The following is a 16,600-nucleotide window of genomic DNA, read 5'->3' on the forward strand; positions in this document are numbered from 1 at the left end:
GGGGCTCTGCACCGGCTGGCAGTCCAGGGCCCGGACCAGGCTCAAGGGAGCCTGGGCGAGGCGACCCCCGGCTCGTCGCTCGAGTCCCTGGACGCGGCCGGCCCGTCGCCGCCGGGGGAGGACGCGGGCGCGCGGCGAGGGGCCCGGTGCGAGTGCGGCGCGGGCGCGGCGGGGCGCGGCGGCCGCCTGGACTTCGCCTTGAGCCTGGTCCGGGCCCTGGACTGCAAGCCGGTGCAGAGCCCCCGCGGCAGCAGGCTGCCCGTCCCGGTCCGGGCAAGCGGCCTCGGCCACGACCCGGCGGACAGAGACGCGTGCCCGGGCTTCCGCAGCGCAGCCGGGAAGCCGCCTCCGGCCTCCCCGCTCGCCTTCCCCTTGGAGATGGCCGACCTGCAGGAGCTGTGGGACGACCTGGCCGCGGACTACCTGCCCCTCCGAGTCCAGGTAGAGGCCCGAGCGCTCGCCTCCCTGCAGGTGGCCAGGCAGCTTCCTGCGGGCACGATTTCTGCAGCCCTTCCACAGCTCGCCTGCAGTGGCTCTGCCAGCCACCGGTTTCTGCTTGCCTATTGATTTCCTCTGAGAAGTGCACACGCTGTAATCTAGCATGTTTACAGATTTTTTTTTTCCAGGTGTGGGACTTTCAGGGGGATATATCATTAAAGAAATTTTAATTTCTAGAGAAACCCTTTTCCTTTTGTTGCAATCTCTGTTAAGAGTAGTGATTCTTTTCTCTCTCTCTCGGTGGGGGAGGCATCCTTGTAGAAATGAGGTTAGATCCAGGAGTGTGTCCTCTGTAGTTTTCTGCAGCTGGGAGCTTCAGTATTTCAAGCAATTGGTGTATCTTAGGCATTTTCAAAAGTTTTGGAACTGATGGCCTGCATTGCCTGCCAACGTGCAGCTGAGAAAGCCCTTTCATCATAGGTTTACTTGCTTTTGCTTGAATTTTAAATCCCATTAAGTGGTAAGTTTCTGGTTATTTTTAATGAAGCATGCCTCTGTCAGCTCCAATTTGGAAGTTTCCATGTCAGTCTAATTGCATTGACATCAGTAGTAATTGCCACATGCTCGGTTATACACAGCCACCACCCTGATGATGATTGGTAGTAACTCACCCAAGTGGGTTTGTCCAGTTGTCAAGATCTAGCTTTGCATCTCTTTCTTGTGGCAGAATTTCTGTTAATCGCTTCATGGAGACCACAGGCTCTGAACACCCCCAGGAAATCCGATCCATTGAGTTTGGGAAGTGTAAACTTTCTGTGGTTCCTGACACAGATTGTTGCGTCCCCGTTCCCAGTTATTCCTGCAGAAATCCTGTTGCGGTTCGTAGGTGCGATTGTGGGCGAGACTGTGACCCTCTAGTGTTGTGCAGGTTCTGGTGGCTACTGGTCGCTGGTCGCCCATAGCCCAGGGTGCACTGTTTACGTTAGTGGGAAAAGGTCAGCTCCAGAGAGATGTGGTAAAATTCATGTATGAGAAAAGCAGGGGGGGTGCAGGTCTGGTGAATCTGAAGACCTGCTTAAGGAGAGACATCTGCTTTCTATTTTTTTTTAAAAAAAGCTCCTTGTCTAACTTCAGCCATTTGAGAGTGGAGCCTGTGCTTTAGCCAGCAGCCAGCTGCGTATTTTTCTTGACATGAAGTGTCCTGCTTCTCTGCACCCACGCCCTTATTTTCCCTGGCCGGAAATTTGCCGGAAAATGTGCTTGCACGAACGCTGTGCCTTGCCCCCGGGAAATGGCGGTGGAGGCCGATGCCCTCTTAGATGGCCATCCAGAAGCAGGAGTTCTTGCGCTGTGGGGGTTCGACCTGCTCCCTCAGCCCGCTCCCTCTCAGGCGCTTTGAACTGGCGCCCGCAGCGTTCCCGGCCATCGGCCCCACTCAGGGGGGTTGGTCTGGTGCGAGTGGAAGGTCAGGGAAGACGGGGCTACAGGGCCAGGCTTGGACCGGGAGACCTGGAGCCAGCTGCCCACTCGGCCTCCGTGTCCACGGGCCGTCCCCAGGGCGGCCCTGAGAACACAAGGGCGGAAGGGAAGCGGCCTTCTCTGCCCCGCTTGCCTTGGAGGATGGACAGAAGGAGCAGGGAGAGGAGGACTGGCAGGATGCCTTGACTTGGCAGCTGCACTGTGAGCAGCCCAAGGAGCAGGGGAAGCTGTGGAATTGGAACGGGCAGGGTAGGACCTTCCCTCATTCATGTGGCTTTCTGCTTCTGCGTAACCTCTTGACAGCCGAGCAGGAGCTGCTGCCGTGATGGAGACCGCCCCTGTACTCCAGCCTGCAGATTTCCCTCGGCTGCATTCAGCATTTAAAGTATTTATAGTGCAAAGTGGCATGCAGAGGCTACGTGAGGGGGCGTGCTTTCACCAGTGCCCCACATTTTGGAACTCTGTTGTCTGAGATCTCCAGGTAACCTGCTCTGCGGTTGCTTTTAAGTAGGCCCTGAAGATTTAGGTCCTCTGTTAGCTTTTCTGTGAACTGTTTACTGATGTGCTGCTGCTCATACCTGCTCATTAGCTCTACGTTAGGTTTATTTGTATTGCCTTTTAAATTATGATTATGAGTCACCTTGTGTGTGGCTCTGAGATAGGGCAACTTTATTTGAAACAAACGATTCACAGTTAGCCATGTTGTAAAAGCAGCTGTTAAGCAAGTCGGGTGCCACGGGCGGAACAAGTTCTTGAAACCGCAAAAGCTGACAGTAAACGAGCGCAAGCAGTAGTAAAATGGCCATGAAATAAAGAAGCAATTCTTGCAGGCCAGTGCTTGGTTTGCGGGCCTTGAGTGACAGGCAGCGCCCTTCGGGATTCACCTCCCGCAGCGGCGTTTCCGAGCCGCTTAAGGCGTGTCTTGGTGCGGGTCACGGCGGCCAGGCGTGTGGGGGCGCGACCAGCACTGCCACTGCAGGGCCCCGCTGGCCGTGGCCGTGACTCCGCGGGTCTGCCGCTCCCCCTCGCGCTCTGCGCGCCAGGCAGCCCGGGGCCGGCCGCTCCCTGGCCTCGCCACAGCCGCCCCTCCGGGCTCGGGGTGCAGCGCGAAGCCAGGGCTCCCCGCTGCCTCGAGGCTTCCCCCCACCACCCTCGTGGTGGCCGGCGGAGGGGGGCCCTGCCAGAGGCTCCACTCAGTGGACGGACGTGGAGCCGGAGGAGTGGAGCGGTGGCAGGGACGCCTGGCCAGGGCTGTGGCCGCTGGGCGCTGGCCCACTCAGGCAGGCCGTGCTGCGGCTTGTGCGGAGCCGTTCGGGTTCCCCCGGAAAACCCTTGCCCTGCGGAAGCCGGGGGAGAGACTGGCGTGTGGACCGGCTCGGTGCGGAGAGGGCAGGCCATGCCGCGCGGGGAGAGCACAGGCCCTTCCGCAGGCATGTTTCGGGGTTCGCCGGAGGAGGGTCTGGGCCCTGCTGGGTGGGAACGGTTGCGGGAGCGCCGCCTCGCTGTGGCGGGCCGGAGGGGCCGAGTGGCATCCCCGCCACGGGCCCCCTCCATAGTGGTGCTCACGGGGCGGAGGCCCCGAGGGGTGCGGGCCACGTCCGCCAGGGCCGGGGAGGATCCCGAGGGGCGTGCTGATGGGGCCGGTGCCCGGAGCTTTCGGAGGCAGCGCACCGTGGGCATTCCTGCAGCCCTGGGGCCTGCCCTGTGGGGCGGCAGCAGGGGGCACTGAGCAGGCCTTGGGAAGCGTGGCGCCACGTGGGGCCCCATCCTAGAAGCAAGGAGGGAGGCGGGCAGAGCGAGCCTGAGGCTGCGGGGCGCTGTGCAGGTGCGAGGAACAGATGAGTGGTGGGAGATGGTGTGGCAGGCGGGTATCGCAATACTGACGTGAACAGCAGGCCGGGCCCCTGCCTGTCCCGTCGGCCTCAGAACAGGCCCAGCGATGCTCGCCTTGCTCAGGAGCGCCCTGTGACTGCGGCGCTGTGCAGAAGGCGCCGTGGCCTTCGTGGGGCTCCCGCGGGTGGGTGCAGAAGGGGCTGCAGCCTGGCAGGGATCCCTGCCTGGATGTTGGGCGGTGGAGCCGGGGGAGGCTGGGGCACCACGAGGGAGCATAACTGGAGGAGGAAACGGCCGTGTCGCGTGGGTGTGCGCGAAGGAGGGCGCCAGGGCCTCGCGCCAGCCCCCTCCGCTCGCCAGCCCTCTCCCCCGGCGCTCCTCGCGGAACTGCGTGTCCAGAAAGGGAATGAGGTGCTGTCTCTGCCAGTCCTGCTCTTCCTTTCCTCCCTTCAGAACCTGCGTGACGACCTGCAGCAGGACGCCCAGTGTGACTTGTCGGTGCGCAAACGGGCAGCAGAATTAAGTGCCATGGAGCTGCTGGAGAAGGTCAGGGGCACAGAAGCCACAAATAAGGTACCGGGTGAAGCGCCAGAGCAGCCATGGCTGTGCGTGGGTAAAATGTACGCCTAGCAAGGCAAGCCGGAGAGAGAGCAGGGCTCACCCGCCTCCAGCCAGCACTTTGGCCCCCTGTGCACGGAGCCCGGCATGCGCGGTGCTGCCCTGCAGCCGTCCCCATTGCTCGGGTCCACATTGCAAGGATTGCCTGTCAGCTGGCAGTTTCACGCCGGGCACATGCTGCAGAAATGCGGGGCTGCAGCTAGCGAAGGCCCGCCTGCCCGCCCGCCCGCCCCCGCTGCAGCGCTGCATGCTTCTTTGGCCTGGCGGCTGGGGCACGTGCCTCAAGGGGCAGGCCACCTGCTTCTGGCGTGCGTCCCTCCAGCACAGTTTCCTGCACACACACACACACACACACACAGCATACATTTCCCTGCCCCTAAATGCGCAGCAGGGAAGTCTTTGACCCACTTCCACAGCAGTCAGAACTCTTTTCTGCACTCAGCTGAGTGCTGATCAGGGGTTTCTCCTGCTTGGGTGGAGGGCAGGGCCGGGGGAAGGAGCTCGTGAGCCAGACGGGGCCTGTCCGGGGTCCCATCCAGGGTCCGCTCGAGCCAGAGGTCCCCACCTCTGCCTTAAAGGAGGAGTGCCACGCCTGGGAGCAGGTGCCAGTGCCAGTCCCAGCACACCTGGGCTCCTGGGCTCGCCCTTGGCCTCTCCAGCGGCTAAATCCTTCTCCCCAGCAGCCAGTCCTTAAGGGCCGGGGTGTGCCAGCCAGCCAGCCTCTCTGCTCCTCCTAGCTTTGCCACTCTGTTTGTGGCGTTCTGTTCACTGAGTCTCGTCAAGCATTCTTAGCAACGGAGATGCACAAATTAAAAAGAAATTTGAATCAGTTCGAGGGGCACATGATTTGGCATTGAAATTCATCTGAAGGGTAAGCTGTCTCTGCGTCACCAGGGACTACACATCTGCTTTGAAAAGAAAAGCTGAAATGAATCCCAGGTCTTCCCAAGTTCTGCTGACAGGTGGGGCAGTCAGTTGCTCGCTGATGCAGTAAGCATGCGGTGCTTTAAATACGGGGCTTCAAGTAAAGGGATAGAGCAGCTGTGGAGCAGTTCCGTGGCAAGCGAAATGTGCATCTGCAGTGACGGGAAATTGAACGCGTGCCATGCGTTGCTCAGTTCCCCGCGCGTGTCTTTCTGGCCCTCAGCAGCTGCAAGAGAAACTGAGTGAGATGGAGTCTGAGCTGAGGTCTGCCCGGCACACATCCCAGAAGCAGGATCTCAAACTCCAGAACTTGAACGAGAGCCTGAAGAGCAAAGAGAAGGAGGTGCGTGTCCCGGCTGTGTCCTTCCGCAATAAATGCCGGTGCAGAGCGGGTGACGGCCAAGCACCTTCGCGCTTTCGCCTGCAGCCGGTGAGCGCTTCCCTGCAGGGGACGCCGCTTCCACGTGATGGTGGTCCTAAAGAAGCGCCGGTTTTCAGGATAGCCTCTGAGGCGAGGGATCCGCAGCTGGGCGCGAGGAGCTGCCTGCGTGCCCTGCTGCTGGCCCACCTGCTGATTTATCACTGCCCAACTCTGTATCCCGCAGTCTGAGGAGCTGAACCGCGTCATTGAAGGACAAAACGAGACAATAGCAAACCTGCAAGACAAGCTGCATAAAAGCCAGCTCAGGCAAGTGCAGGTACGGATTTTTCTTGCTTTACCCTACGAGTTCAGAGTATGTTGTTCAGATGGTTCAAGTATTATAAGAAAAGTAGCTCTAGAAATATCATCTGTAGCCACACAAAAGAAAATCCACAGTCAACCCCAGAATGATCCCAGGCTGTGTGCGTCAGCTCAGATAAGATGCTGTTGCAGCACAGAGATGCCCAAAGTTTGCTTTTTCTGAGGAAGAGAGTTCTGGAAGTAGGGCATCTTGAGAGCTTCACCGCTTCTTTGCCAGGGGTATATAGTTCGGGGCAGACAAAGTAATCGCGTGATCAGTGGTTCAGTTTCTAGAGCTTCCAGTAGAAGATGGGGAGAGACAGACAGACAGACTTCTGTCTGTGTGGGCTTTCTAAGGGGTCCACCCAGCAGTTCGAACTAAGCAGGGAAGGTAACGGGAAAATGGGGTGGGCAGTAGAGCGGCCTTGGTGGCCGCACAGGCCTTCCCAGAGCCTGCATTCAGAGGTCACGTCCCTCCTCAGGCCTGCAGCTCGCCAGACCCCCAGCCTGGCCACCGCCCCGCAGCCCAGACCTCCTCCAGCGAGCGACTGGCACTGCTGCCAGAAAGTGTGGGGGTCCCAGGTGGGCAGGGAGCAGGGGGGCCGTCAGCTGGGCGCCCCTCTCTGGGCTTGCCCGGCAGGCCGCTCTGAAGCCCATCACAATGGCAGGCGGCGACTCTCAGGGCGCGTCGTGCCCTCCGGCCACGGCAGGGCCAGCCTTCCTCTGGGCAGCGCCTCGCCGTTCGGACACATCCCCGCCCCCCCTTCCTGTGTCCCCCCAGGGCGCGGAGGGCTCTGCCCCGCTGCACCAGGGGGAGCTCCTGGAGGCGCAGCACGCGCTTTTCTGCGCCCAGCTGGAGGCGCAGCAGCTGAAGAGGCTGCGGCAGCAGAAGGAGCGGCAGCTGGCCGAGTCCACGAGGGGCGCCCAGTTTCTGGAGGCCGTCCTGCAGGAGGAGCAGCGGCAGAAGGAGGCGGCATGGCACCACAACAAGGTCTGGCGGGGATTGCCCGGGGCGCGTCTGTCTGCACCGCGAGGGCCGGGCGTGCGCCCTGCGCCAGGGCGGCCCTGCCCGCACCACTAGCCCGGAGAGCAGGTCGTGTGGCCGGCCTGCAGCCACCCGGTGGCAGTGGCCGGAGCGGTGGTTCTGGGCTGTGTCGCCCGGCCGGCCTGGCCCTTCCACCCGTCCGGAGCACCTCGGGGTGCAGCTCACGCAGGTGGCCCGTTGCCTTGCAGGAGCTGCGGGCCGCTCTCCAGCAGCTGAAGGCCGAGCTGCAGAGCAAGGACTGGCAGTCCCGTGCCCTGGAGAGGGAGAAGTGGGCCGAGGCGCAGAGGCACGAGCGGGTGCTGAGGCACTGGAGCCAGCGCCTGGCGCGCACGGAGCAGCTGCTGCGGGTGAGCGGGGTGTGCGCCCCCCTCCCAGGGACCGCAGGGCGTGCCTCTGGGGACTGAGGGGGAGCGAGTGGGGAACGGAAGGTCGTGCCTCGTCCTGCGCGGCGGGAGGCAGGGTTCGGGGAGAACGCTTGTGGATGCACGCGGGGTGGGGAGCGTGTTGTGCGTGTGAGAGGAGGCCTGTGCCTGCTTGTGCCCCTGGGCGCACACACAAGTAGAGTGTGCGCACGCTGAAGGGCCCGTGCACACTTCTGGGGGTGTGTCTCCTGCACACGTGGGGAGGGAGTGTGTGTGAGGTCGGGGAAACCGGCATCCCGGCAATGCCTTCGGGGGCACCTTCTAACCAGCCGAAGCCCCCAAGCCTCGGCAGCGCTCCAGGACGCTGGGCCTGGCCCCGGGACCCTGGGAGCACCCCCCACGCGGCTCCTTGGGCAGGCCCCCTGCCCCTCTGCCAGCGGGCCTCGCCCAGAGCACCTGCGCAGCAGCAGGACAGCGCTGCTGTGGGGCGGCCCCGCTCCGGCAAGGAAGCTGCAGCCTGGCACTGGCGGGGCTGAGCAGGGCTGGTGCCAGGACCTGCTGGAGGCACCCATTTGCAGGGCGGCCGCGGGCCAGGCGAGCGGGCAGCCTGCACCGGCAGGAGCAGAGTCCATGGCTGCGCCCTGTGGCGACCGCACCTCGCTTTGCTGGGCCGGAGACCCATTTTATTGCCCCCACTCCTCCAGGGCGGCTGTGCTCGCCCCCCTGCGAGCCCTTGCATCCCCCACGGTTTCTGTGTGCCGCATCTGAATAGGCTCAGGAACGTTTGTGCTATGTTGCCGCTGGCCCTGATCTGTTTCTGCGGTTTCCTAGGAATCGAACGAGCTCCTGCAGCAGCATCAGAGCGCGGAGGAGAGGCCAGCCTTGGCGGCCAAGATGGTGCAGACGCTGCAGCAGCGCGTCAGTGACAGAGATGCGGCCCTCGAGGTACTTGCAGGCCGCCCAGCACCACCGCGGGTCCTGAGTGCCCCTTTCCCTGCCCTGGCATCTCTGCGGGGGGGGGGACGCGAGGCGGGGGCTGGCCCTGAGCCGGTGTGACCCGCCTTTGCTCCCCGGCCTTCTCTCACAGCGCGCGGTCGACGAAAAGTTCCGCCTGCTGGAGGACCGCGAGCAGGAGCTGCAGCAGCTGCACCGGGCCGTGCAGGAGCGCGAGCGCGACCTGGAGGGGCTGCGCGCAGTCCTCGCCTCCAACCAGGCCACTATCCAGGTGGGTGCTGCTGCTGCGGAGCCTCCCATCCCCTGCTGCTGCCGCCGACTGCCCGCTCCCGGGAATGCCGCAGCAGGAGCACAGAGCCGTGCTGGGACTCCGCGAATCTTGCCCAGAGCTCGGCTCCATGCCATTCGGGACGTGGCTGGCGGCGGCTTCCAAGGGTCTCGGCAGAGGGGTCCTGCTGCTGCCGTTGGACTTGAGCCTTCGGCCCCGGGGCGGGCGGGGTGCTGCAGGGGGCACCCCAGGGCTGCAGGGGAGGCTCCCCGGGGCCATGGGAAATCCGTGCGGAGGCCGGACCGCTCTCACAGGGCCCGATCTTGCCCCCTCTCGTCCCGCAGGGCCTGGAGGACCTGCTGAAAGCTCGGGGCCTGGAGCTACAGCAGCTGCAGGCGACCTGCCAGAACTGGAAGTGGCTGAGGGAGGAGCTGGAGGCGCACGCCCGCCGGGGGCAGGCGCGGCAGGAGCACCTGGCCCAGCAGCTGTGGGCGGCCCTGTGCGACGGGCACCAGGAGGCGACGGTGAGGCGCGCGGCTGTTTCCCTGCCCAGGGCTGGCGGACAGCGGCCAGGGCACAGAAGCTGTTGCCCTCCTCCGGAGCCGGAGCCCATGCCCGCATCCACGTCTGCTGGGACGACGGTCCTCCTGGTGCCTGGAGCCCAGGAAGCGGCCTTTCCGAAGGGGGCAGAGGCACAGCCTGTGCTCCGCTGGCAGCCGCGGGGTGGGCTGCTGCTTCCGCACTTTGGGGGGCCGGTGGCGAAGCGGCAGGATCTCTGAGCCGGGCCGCCCGCTCCGCTCGTCCCCAGGGGCTCTCGGCGATGCTGCTGCCCAGGCCGGGGCCCGGCCAGGAGGCCGCCGTGGAGGAGCTGTGCCTGCGCCTGCAGCAGAGGGAGCGCGTCGTCCGGGAGCTCCTGGCCAACAAGAGCTGGCAGGCCACCGAGCACACCACCGAGCTGCAGGAGCTGCTCCAGGCCGCCAGCGCCCGCGAGCAGCAGAGCAACGTGAGTGGGCCGGGGCCCTCTTTGCCTGCTGACCCGGGGCCGGGGCCTCGCTCGGAGTCCCCGGGGGGTGCGGGGTCCCGCTGGGATGGCGCAGGGCGGTGCCGCAGGGGGCCGCTCGCGTCTCTTGTGGCTCCGTCTTCGCATCGAAAGCAGAGAGGGGAGCGCCCAAGGTGTGCGATCCGTCTCGGAGCAGATCTGGGCGAGCAGGCCGAAGCCTGGTTGCGTCTTGATGGCGGCAGTGCCGCCCGGGTTTTGGGGCCACTGGGGGTCAGGTGCTCATTTCCTCACAGGATCGCCTTTGCCTCCATCGCCTGCTTCCCGGAGGGCGGGGGGGGGGGGCGACAGTGACCTGAGGTGCCCCAGCGCGGTCTGGAGCCGTGCGCGCGCTGCGACCTCTCTAGGCCTGCCGCTGATGGTCGCTTCCCGCCTTCCCTGCTCTGCTTGTTAGATATTCTCTGCAAAGCTGACCCAGGCTCTGATCGAGAGGACCTGCGAGCTGCAGGTCCTGCGCCAGCAGCTGGTGGACCAGGCTTCTCGGCAGAAAACGGAGGCGCCCGCTGCTCGACCCGGGCAAAAGCATGAGGCTGTGGAAGTGAGGGCGTGTGGTTGTGAGAGCTCTCTGCATGGGGGGCAAGGGGGCAAAGAGCCGACTGCAGCTGTGCGAACGATCCACTGGGGCTGTCCCGGAGGGAGAGGCTTGGCTGGGGAGAACGGGGCTGAGCGAGTGCCGGCCCGGAGGCCCCGCGTCCCAAGCACGCTCCTGCCGCTTGGCCCCTGCGCTCGGCCTCTGCCTGGGTGGAAAGGAGGGAGGGGAGGCAGGAGGGCTTGAAATGGGTGCGCCTGTGTCCGTAGGCACCGAAGCAGGGGCGCCCCGCCGAGCACGTGGCCGCCAGAGTCCCCGCGCAGGGAGCGCGCCGGTCCGCAGCGGAGGAAGGTGGGTCTGCGCGGGCTCAGCCCAGAAGGGCTCCCACGGTGCGCTCCTGCGGTGCTGCGCTGGGCACCGCTCGCCTGGGCCAGCAGCCTGGCAGCCGCGGTCGGTGAGCGGCCCGGGCGCGTGGCCCCGGCCCGGGCTGCATCCCACCGGGCGGCTTGTGGGGGGGGCGGCAGCCTTGGCAGCCGTGTCCCCCAGGCCCGGCGCACCGGTGCCTTTGGCCGAGGGGAGTGCTGGCAGGCTGCTTGGTGGGAGCGCCGAATGACGCGGCTGTGCTCCTCTGGGCCCCCGGCAGGGACGGCCACCCCTGGGCACCTGAGCGGCACTTCAGGGCGACTTTCGCTGGCTCTGCGCCCCTGGCGGCGGTCATGGCCCCTGTGCCAGGGCTGCTCTTTCCTTTCTCGAGAACACTTCCGACGTGAAATGCCCGAGTGCCCCTGCCAAGACCCCCCTTCCGTTCTGCAAGAAACTCCGTCTGGGAAAGGAGCCCTGCTCTTTCTTTCCCTCCAGGTGTCTTGGGGAAAACGGCGGAGCTGGAGAAGGAACTGCTCAGCTCCAGAGAGGAGCTCAGACTGTTGGCACAAAAGGAAAGAGAAAGCAGAGTGAGTCCGTGGGGTCTAGCGGGAGAACGGCGCCATCGGCTCGCTCTGGCCTGTGTGCTGGTCGGCGGAGGCACGGCCATGATTCTGGGCTCCTCCTCCTCCTCCTCCTCCTCCTCATGAGGAAGGGCGGGCACTGTGTGCCAGGCTGGAGATCTGGTGAAGGACCGATTTCCTCCATCTTGCTGCTGCTGCTGCTGCTCAGCCGGTTTCTCTCTTGCAGCCCCCGGACGGCATTCAGTCTTGCCTTTTCCTGTACTTGCAGGGAGTCGTTTTATTTCTTAGGTCAGCTTTAGTGTCTCTTGAGCAGGGGTGATCTCTGCTTGTGACGGAGCCGGTGTGGTGTCGTGGTCAAGACCGTGGCACTGGGACTCCCTGTTCCGCCATGGCGCCAGCTGCGTGCCTTGGGGCCAGTCACAGCCTCTTGGCCCGGCCTACCCTGCAGGGCTGTTGTGGGGATGAGACGGAGCAGGAGGAGGAGAGTGGTGTCAGCCACTTTGTGTTCTTTGAAAAAGAAAAATGGTGGGATAGGGGTCCAGTAAGCCCGAGATCGCAGCGGGTCTGTGGGTGTGCTGCTGCCCCCCAGCCAGCGTTCCTCCCCGGGGCACCCCCAGCCCCACGGTTGAGCCCCACCCGGAGCCCGCTGCTGGGGCCAGGTAGAGCCTCTGCCGTCCCGGGCAGGGGAAGGATTGCTGGGCCCTCCCGGAAGGCCCCGCAGGAGGAGGGGCTGCCCCACCAGCCCGAGACGCTTGCTGGGCGCCCCGTGCAGCCGCCCCGCTGAGCCGCTCTTTTCCGGCAGCTGGAGCTCTCTGCGCTTCGCTCGGAGGTGGCCGCCCAGGAGCAGGAGCTGCAGGTCCAGGCTTCCGATATCGCGTCGCTCAGCAGGAGCATCCAGATCAAGGAAGGCCTTATAAAGGTAGGGCTGCCAGCCGGAGCGCCCGACCTCCAGCTGCATCCTCCCGCGGGCACTAATGCGGGCAGGTTGCGTCCGGCGTGTCCACCGACCTACCCCCTTTTGCACTGATCGCAAGGAAGACGTCCCCTTGGAACCAAGGGACGGGCGGCAGCTCTCCTTGGTGCCCGCCCAGCTGGCTCGATCCTGGGCCTCGTGGCGCTGGGCTTCCAGGGAGGGACACGGCTCGGGGCGTCCCTGCTGGGTGGGGGCACTCGCTCTCCGCTGCCCGAAGGGCCAGGCAGCAGGAGCCGTGCTTGCTCCCCGCCGGGGCTCATGCGCCTTGCCCGCAGGACCTGCAGATGCAGCTGGTGGACCCGGAGGAGGTGCCGGCGGTCGAGCGCCTCACCCAGGAGGTTCTGAGGCTGCAGGAGGAGGTGGCCGGAGCAGAGCTGCGGGGACAGGGAGGCACGGGCAGCAGGCGGCGGCAGGTGCGCCTGCAGAAGGGCCCCACGCGGGGCGGCTCGGGCGGCTCCCGGGAGGCCGTGGCTGGGCGGGCGGGCGGGCGGGCGGGTGGCGGCTTCGGTCCCGCCGTCCAGGGCAGTCGCGGTGACTGTGGGGCTGCCCCCCAGGCGTTTGCCTCGGGCAGGCATCCTGCTGCGGTCCCAGCGCTCCCACGGGGGGAGGGGGCGGGGGCGGGGGCCGCCTGTGCTCATGGCCGACCTGCCTGCCCGGCGGAGGTGCGGTGGGAGGCCTGGTCGGGGCCTCCTCCGGCTCCCCCGTGACAGGGCTCTCCCCACAGCTGCTGCTCAGCTTGGAGGGCCTGGCGGCGGAGCGGGAGCGGCTCAACGAGGCGCTGGAGGCAGAGCGGCAGCTGTACAGGCGCCTGGGGACGCGCGGCGCTCCGCCCGGCAGGTGAGGATCGCGGCAGGGAGGGCCAGTGTGCCACGTAGCCGGGGAGCTCAGGGCCGCATCCTGCCCCTTCCCTTGCTGAAGTTTCCTCACGGCTGCTCTGCGCGGCGCCCTTCCCGTTGGCCGCTCATTAAACCCTCTGTAGAAATTCGGGTCACCCGGCAGGAGGCACGGACGGCAGGCTGCTGTGGGTCGTGCACACACCTGCGCCTTCCCTGAGCGGCCTTCGCCGGGCCCCCTGGAAGCGGCTGGCTGGGCAGGGGAGCCCCCACAGCAGCAGCGTGTGGCTCTGTGGGGCTGGCCGTCACCCTGTCAGGCAGCCATGTTCGGGGCCCCTTGTGAGGGCAGGGCCTGCGCAGGAAGGTAACTGGGGAGACGGGCCAGCAGGGTGGGGGGGGCAGCAAGCGCCCGCACGTGGGGCCAAGAACGGCTCCCCTGAACCCGCGTGAATCCGGAGGAGGGGCAGTGCTGGGAGAAGCCTGGGTGGGTTATTGGCGCCACGGTGGGCAGCACGAGGCAGCGGATCGGGGCGAGCGGCTTTCTGGCCCCCGCCGACCTGCCCTCCTCTCCCTCGGCTCGTCCAGCTCTCCGCAAGACCAGACGCTGCACCTCGAACTGGAGGCCGTCCAGGGGCTCCGTGGGCAGCTGGAAGAGGCCCTTGCCAGGACTGCGGAGCACCTGAGCAGGCTGGAGTCGCTGGAGGGCGCTGGAGGTGGGGAACCGGAGTGTGTGCCCGTCCTTTCCACGCATGCCTTCTGAGCGCACCTTCATGCTGCCTCCGGCGCAGGACGCGAGGCGCCTGCCAGCCCAGCGAGCCGCGACGTGGGAGGGCCCCTGAGCGCCGGCCCAGCTGCACCCTCGCCTGCCAGTGCGACGGGGCTGGGAGGAGGCGCGGGAGGCCGAGCCTCTTCCACCAGCCCCGCCTCCCTCCCCCTGCCCGCCATGTCTGGCAAAATAAAGATGCTCCCCCGCCCACCTCCCCAGGGTCTGTGCCGTGAGTGCTGTGCCCTCCCGGGGGCTCGTCCCGGCCTCCAGCAAGGGGGCTGCGTGGGGCCCACGGCACACGTCTGCCCGGGGGCCTCGGACACTGGGGGGCTGGGCAAAGGGGCTGCCCGGCAGGGAGGAAGTCTGGACTCGCTTCTGGAGGAGAGCCCGCTGCATGCCCAGGGCCCCTGCTTGTGGGAACAGCCTTAGCCAGGCCCGCTGCGCTGAGCCCCGGGGCCCCGGAACCGGCATGCCGCTGAACCGGAGGCCCGCCCTGCATGTGGACAGAGCACGGTGAGCCCCCGCAGACGGCGCTTCCCTCGCTTGGCCTGCCGGGCCTCTGGGCGCTTGCTCTCGCGGTTTGTCAGCACAGGCTCTGAACGCGTGGCGCTTGCTGCTGGGGCCTTGGCTTGAAGTCACTCTGTCGGGCCTGCCGGCCGCCCCACGCAGCGCCCCGGCGGGCTCTTGCTGCCCTGTGCAGGGGGTGGCAGGAGCTCCTGCAGGGCTGGAGCTGGGGGCCATGCCAGCGGGCAGGGGCTTCGCAGCTGCCTCCCGGGCGAAGCCACGCTCTGCCAGGGTGGCAGCGGCTGCTAGGCAGGACTGGCCTGCCCCTGGCACCGTGAGGCGGCCCCGCTGGACCTGTTTTGGGCGTCACGGAGGAGGAGGACCGGTAGCCGGTCTGGGGTTCTCGGCTCCCAGCTGCAATCCTGAGAGCGAGGTTCCCGGGATTCAGTGCCACTTCCTTCTGAGTTGATGCGTGCAGGGTTGGCTAGCAAAGATGCCGCTGCTCCAAGTGGCTCAGGCCAGCCTGCACCCGGATTGCTGAAGCGGCTGGGAGATGCTCTCGGAACCAGCGCACAGGTTCGCGTGACTTCTTCCGAAATAGGCTTCGTCTCAAGCCTGTGCTGTTCAAAGTCCATCATTGCAGTTTACAAAGCAAAAACCAGGAAGGAGATCGAGCTCCCTCTCGGAAATCCTGCTCCCTCATATTAGACTGCGCAACTAATTCTGCCACGTAACAAAAGGGATAATTTTATCTGCTACGTTTCCTGATGACCAGTTGTCCTTCCTTTAGTATCCATTTCTATCAACCCCTCGAATTGGGAGGGGTTTCCTGTGCTGTCCTGCCCAAACTAACTCAGCTGCAGTTAATACAGTTGACAAAAGCAACCCAGTTGTTGTTCTTAAATAATACCAATAAAAGATTGAAGTAATCGGAGCACCCACTGTTCGTAATCTATTTAGCATCTAATGCCAATAGGTTTGTGCCACCTGGCAGGCCGGCTCGTAAGGCCGGGTTCTGTGCCGGGAGACCTGTGTGCCCCGTGTGGATTGGAAACGGGCTCTTGCACCTTGCTGGTGTTGAGGTGCCCCCCCCCCCCCGGCTGCTCAGTTTGTTTTCCAGCTTTGCAAAGAGCAGCCAACTGGCATGTACTTGGTGTGTCTTAAACTACTGTGATCTCTGACCTTAAACCCTGTGAGTGTGAGTGTGTCACTGCAGTAATTACGCTGGATCCGGTGCGTATTCAGAGGTAATCCGGTGAGTGGACTGTTCTGGGGGAGAGGCTTGTGCGCTCGCCCTGCTGCCCACAAAGGGAGGCCGTGCCCGGCCGGACGGACGGACGCTGGGTTGGCGCAGCTCCTCCTCAGCCACAGAAGGGCCGTGCCTGCCGCCGTGCCTGTCGCCAGGAGTGTGGGCCAGGCGTGCGGCTTCGCAGTGCTCCAAGCCAAGCGACAGAAGTGGTAGGCAGAAGCCTGCTAGGAGGACGTGAGGGCGAGCTCTGGCCATCGAGTCTTCCATAGCCAAAACGCACAGCAGCATCTGTGCACAAGTGCCCCCCTGGGGGCCTAGAAGGACAGAAGGGGGGATCGGAGCCTAGCCGAGGGGGCCCCTAAAAGCAGCGCAACCTGCAGTGAGGATTAAGCAGATAGGAACACGGTAGAACCGTGTGTCCTGCAAGAGGGCACAGAAGCAGCCCCCCACCGGAGCGCCCGCTGCCATGTCTCCGGGCGAGTCCTCTTGCAGGGTGAAGGAAAAGGACGGCCACTTGAACTGGGGGCCAAAAGGCACTGAGCTGGTAGCCCGTCAGGCAGAAGCACCTGGGCAGGTAGTAAGAGGGGCATGCTGATGCACGCCTGCAACTCGACTTTGGCACGTGGCCAAATGGAGGCTATCCATTAGGGCAGTTTTCGGGTCACTGACCACTCCTGCTGAGACAGCCATCTTGCATTCTGAATATGGCCACCACTTTGGGTCTAGGATAAGCACAGAGTAAGCTAGATCCCAGGGCATTCAAGCAGGTTCTTCTAGCCTTCAAGGGCAGACCCAGAGCAGGACTCTCCTGAGAAATAGTGCAGCAGTCCAGCTAGATGCAGGGCTGCAGAGGGTTATCACAAAATGCTTGGGAGTCCGGTTGGCAACCTGAGGCAGTCCCATGTCCGTGTCCTACGTCCTGTGTGTGACCTCCAGGATCCAGAAGCGGCTGCTGCTGTGAGCTGGCTGGAATACCATCGGTATACCTGGTTTTGCTGTTGCCAAACGTGTTGCAGCTGACCTTGGAACAGGCAGTGGTAATTTTGGAAGACCCCAAGGAGCCCAATTTCTGAGCTGGCCACCTTGCCCATGTGATGCCTTCC

General features: G+C 64.6%; 1 protein-coding gene across 6 annotated transcripts in view; it reads left to right on the forward strand.

Annotated features, from left to right (window-relative positions):
• The window catches only part of LOC123027997 (phosphodiesterase 4D interacting protein), a 63,017-nt gene that overhangs the window by 23,632 nt on the left and 22,785 nt on the right, over positions 1 to 16,600 (forward strand). For 5 of the 6 annotated variants that reach the window (XM_044439400.1, XM_044439394.1, XM_044439399.1 and 2 more), the window contains 16 exons: positions 4,204 to 4,323; positions 5,516 to 5,635; positions 5,898 to 5,990; positions 6,795 to 7,004; positions 7,247 to 7,405; positions 8,252 to 8,365; positions 8,508 to 8,645; positions 8,987 to 9,166; positions 9,451 to 9,645; positions 10,094 to 10,237; positions 10,498 to 10,579; positions 11,087 to 11,178; positions 11,975 to 12,091; positions 12,421 to 12,558; positions 12,870 to 12,982; positions 13,564 to 13,691. In XM_044439400.1, the coding sequence (XP_044295335.1) occupies positions 4,204 to 4,323; positions 5,516 to 5,635; positions 5,898 to 5,990; positions 6,795 to 7,004; positions 7,247 to 7,405; positions 8,252 to 8,365; positions 8,508 to 8,645; positions 8,987 to 9,166; positions 9,451 to 9,645; positions 10,094 to 10,237; positions 10,498 to 10,579; positions 11,087 to 11,178; positions 11,975 to 12,091; positions 12,421 to 12,558; positions 12,870 to 12,982; positions 13,564 to 13,691 (2,143 nt within the window). The remainder of the gene's footprint in view (positions 1 to 4,203; positions 4,324 to 5,515; positions 5,636 to 5,897; positions 5,991 to 6,794; positions 7,005 to 7,246; positions 7,406 to 8,251; positions 8,366 to 8,507; positions 8,646 to 8,986; positions 9,167 to 9,450; positions 9,646 to 10,093; positions 10,238 to 10,497; positions 10,580 to 11,086; positions 11,179 to 11,974; positions 12,092 to 12,420; positions 12,559 to 12,869; positions 12,983 to 13,563; positions 13,692 to 16,600) is intronic. The other variant, XM_044439396.1, reaches the window with a different exon arrangement.

The sequence above is a fragment of the Varanus komodoensis genome, unplaced genomic scaffold, assembly GCF_004798865.1.
Source record: "Varanus komodoensis strain SLA01 unplaced genomic scaffold, ASM479886v1 scaffold34_3, whole genome shotgun sequence".
Taxonomy (NCBI): domain Eukaryota; kingdom Metazoa; phylum Chordata; class Lepidosauria; order Squamata; family Varanidae; genus Varanus; species Varanus komodoensis.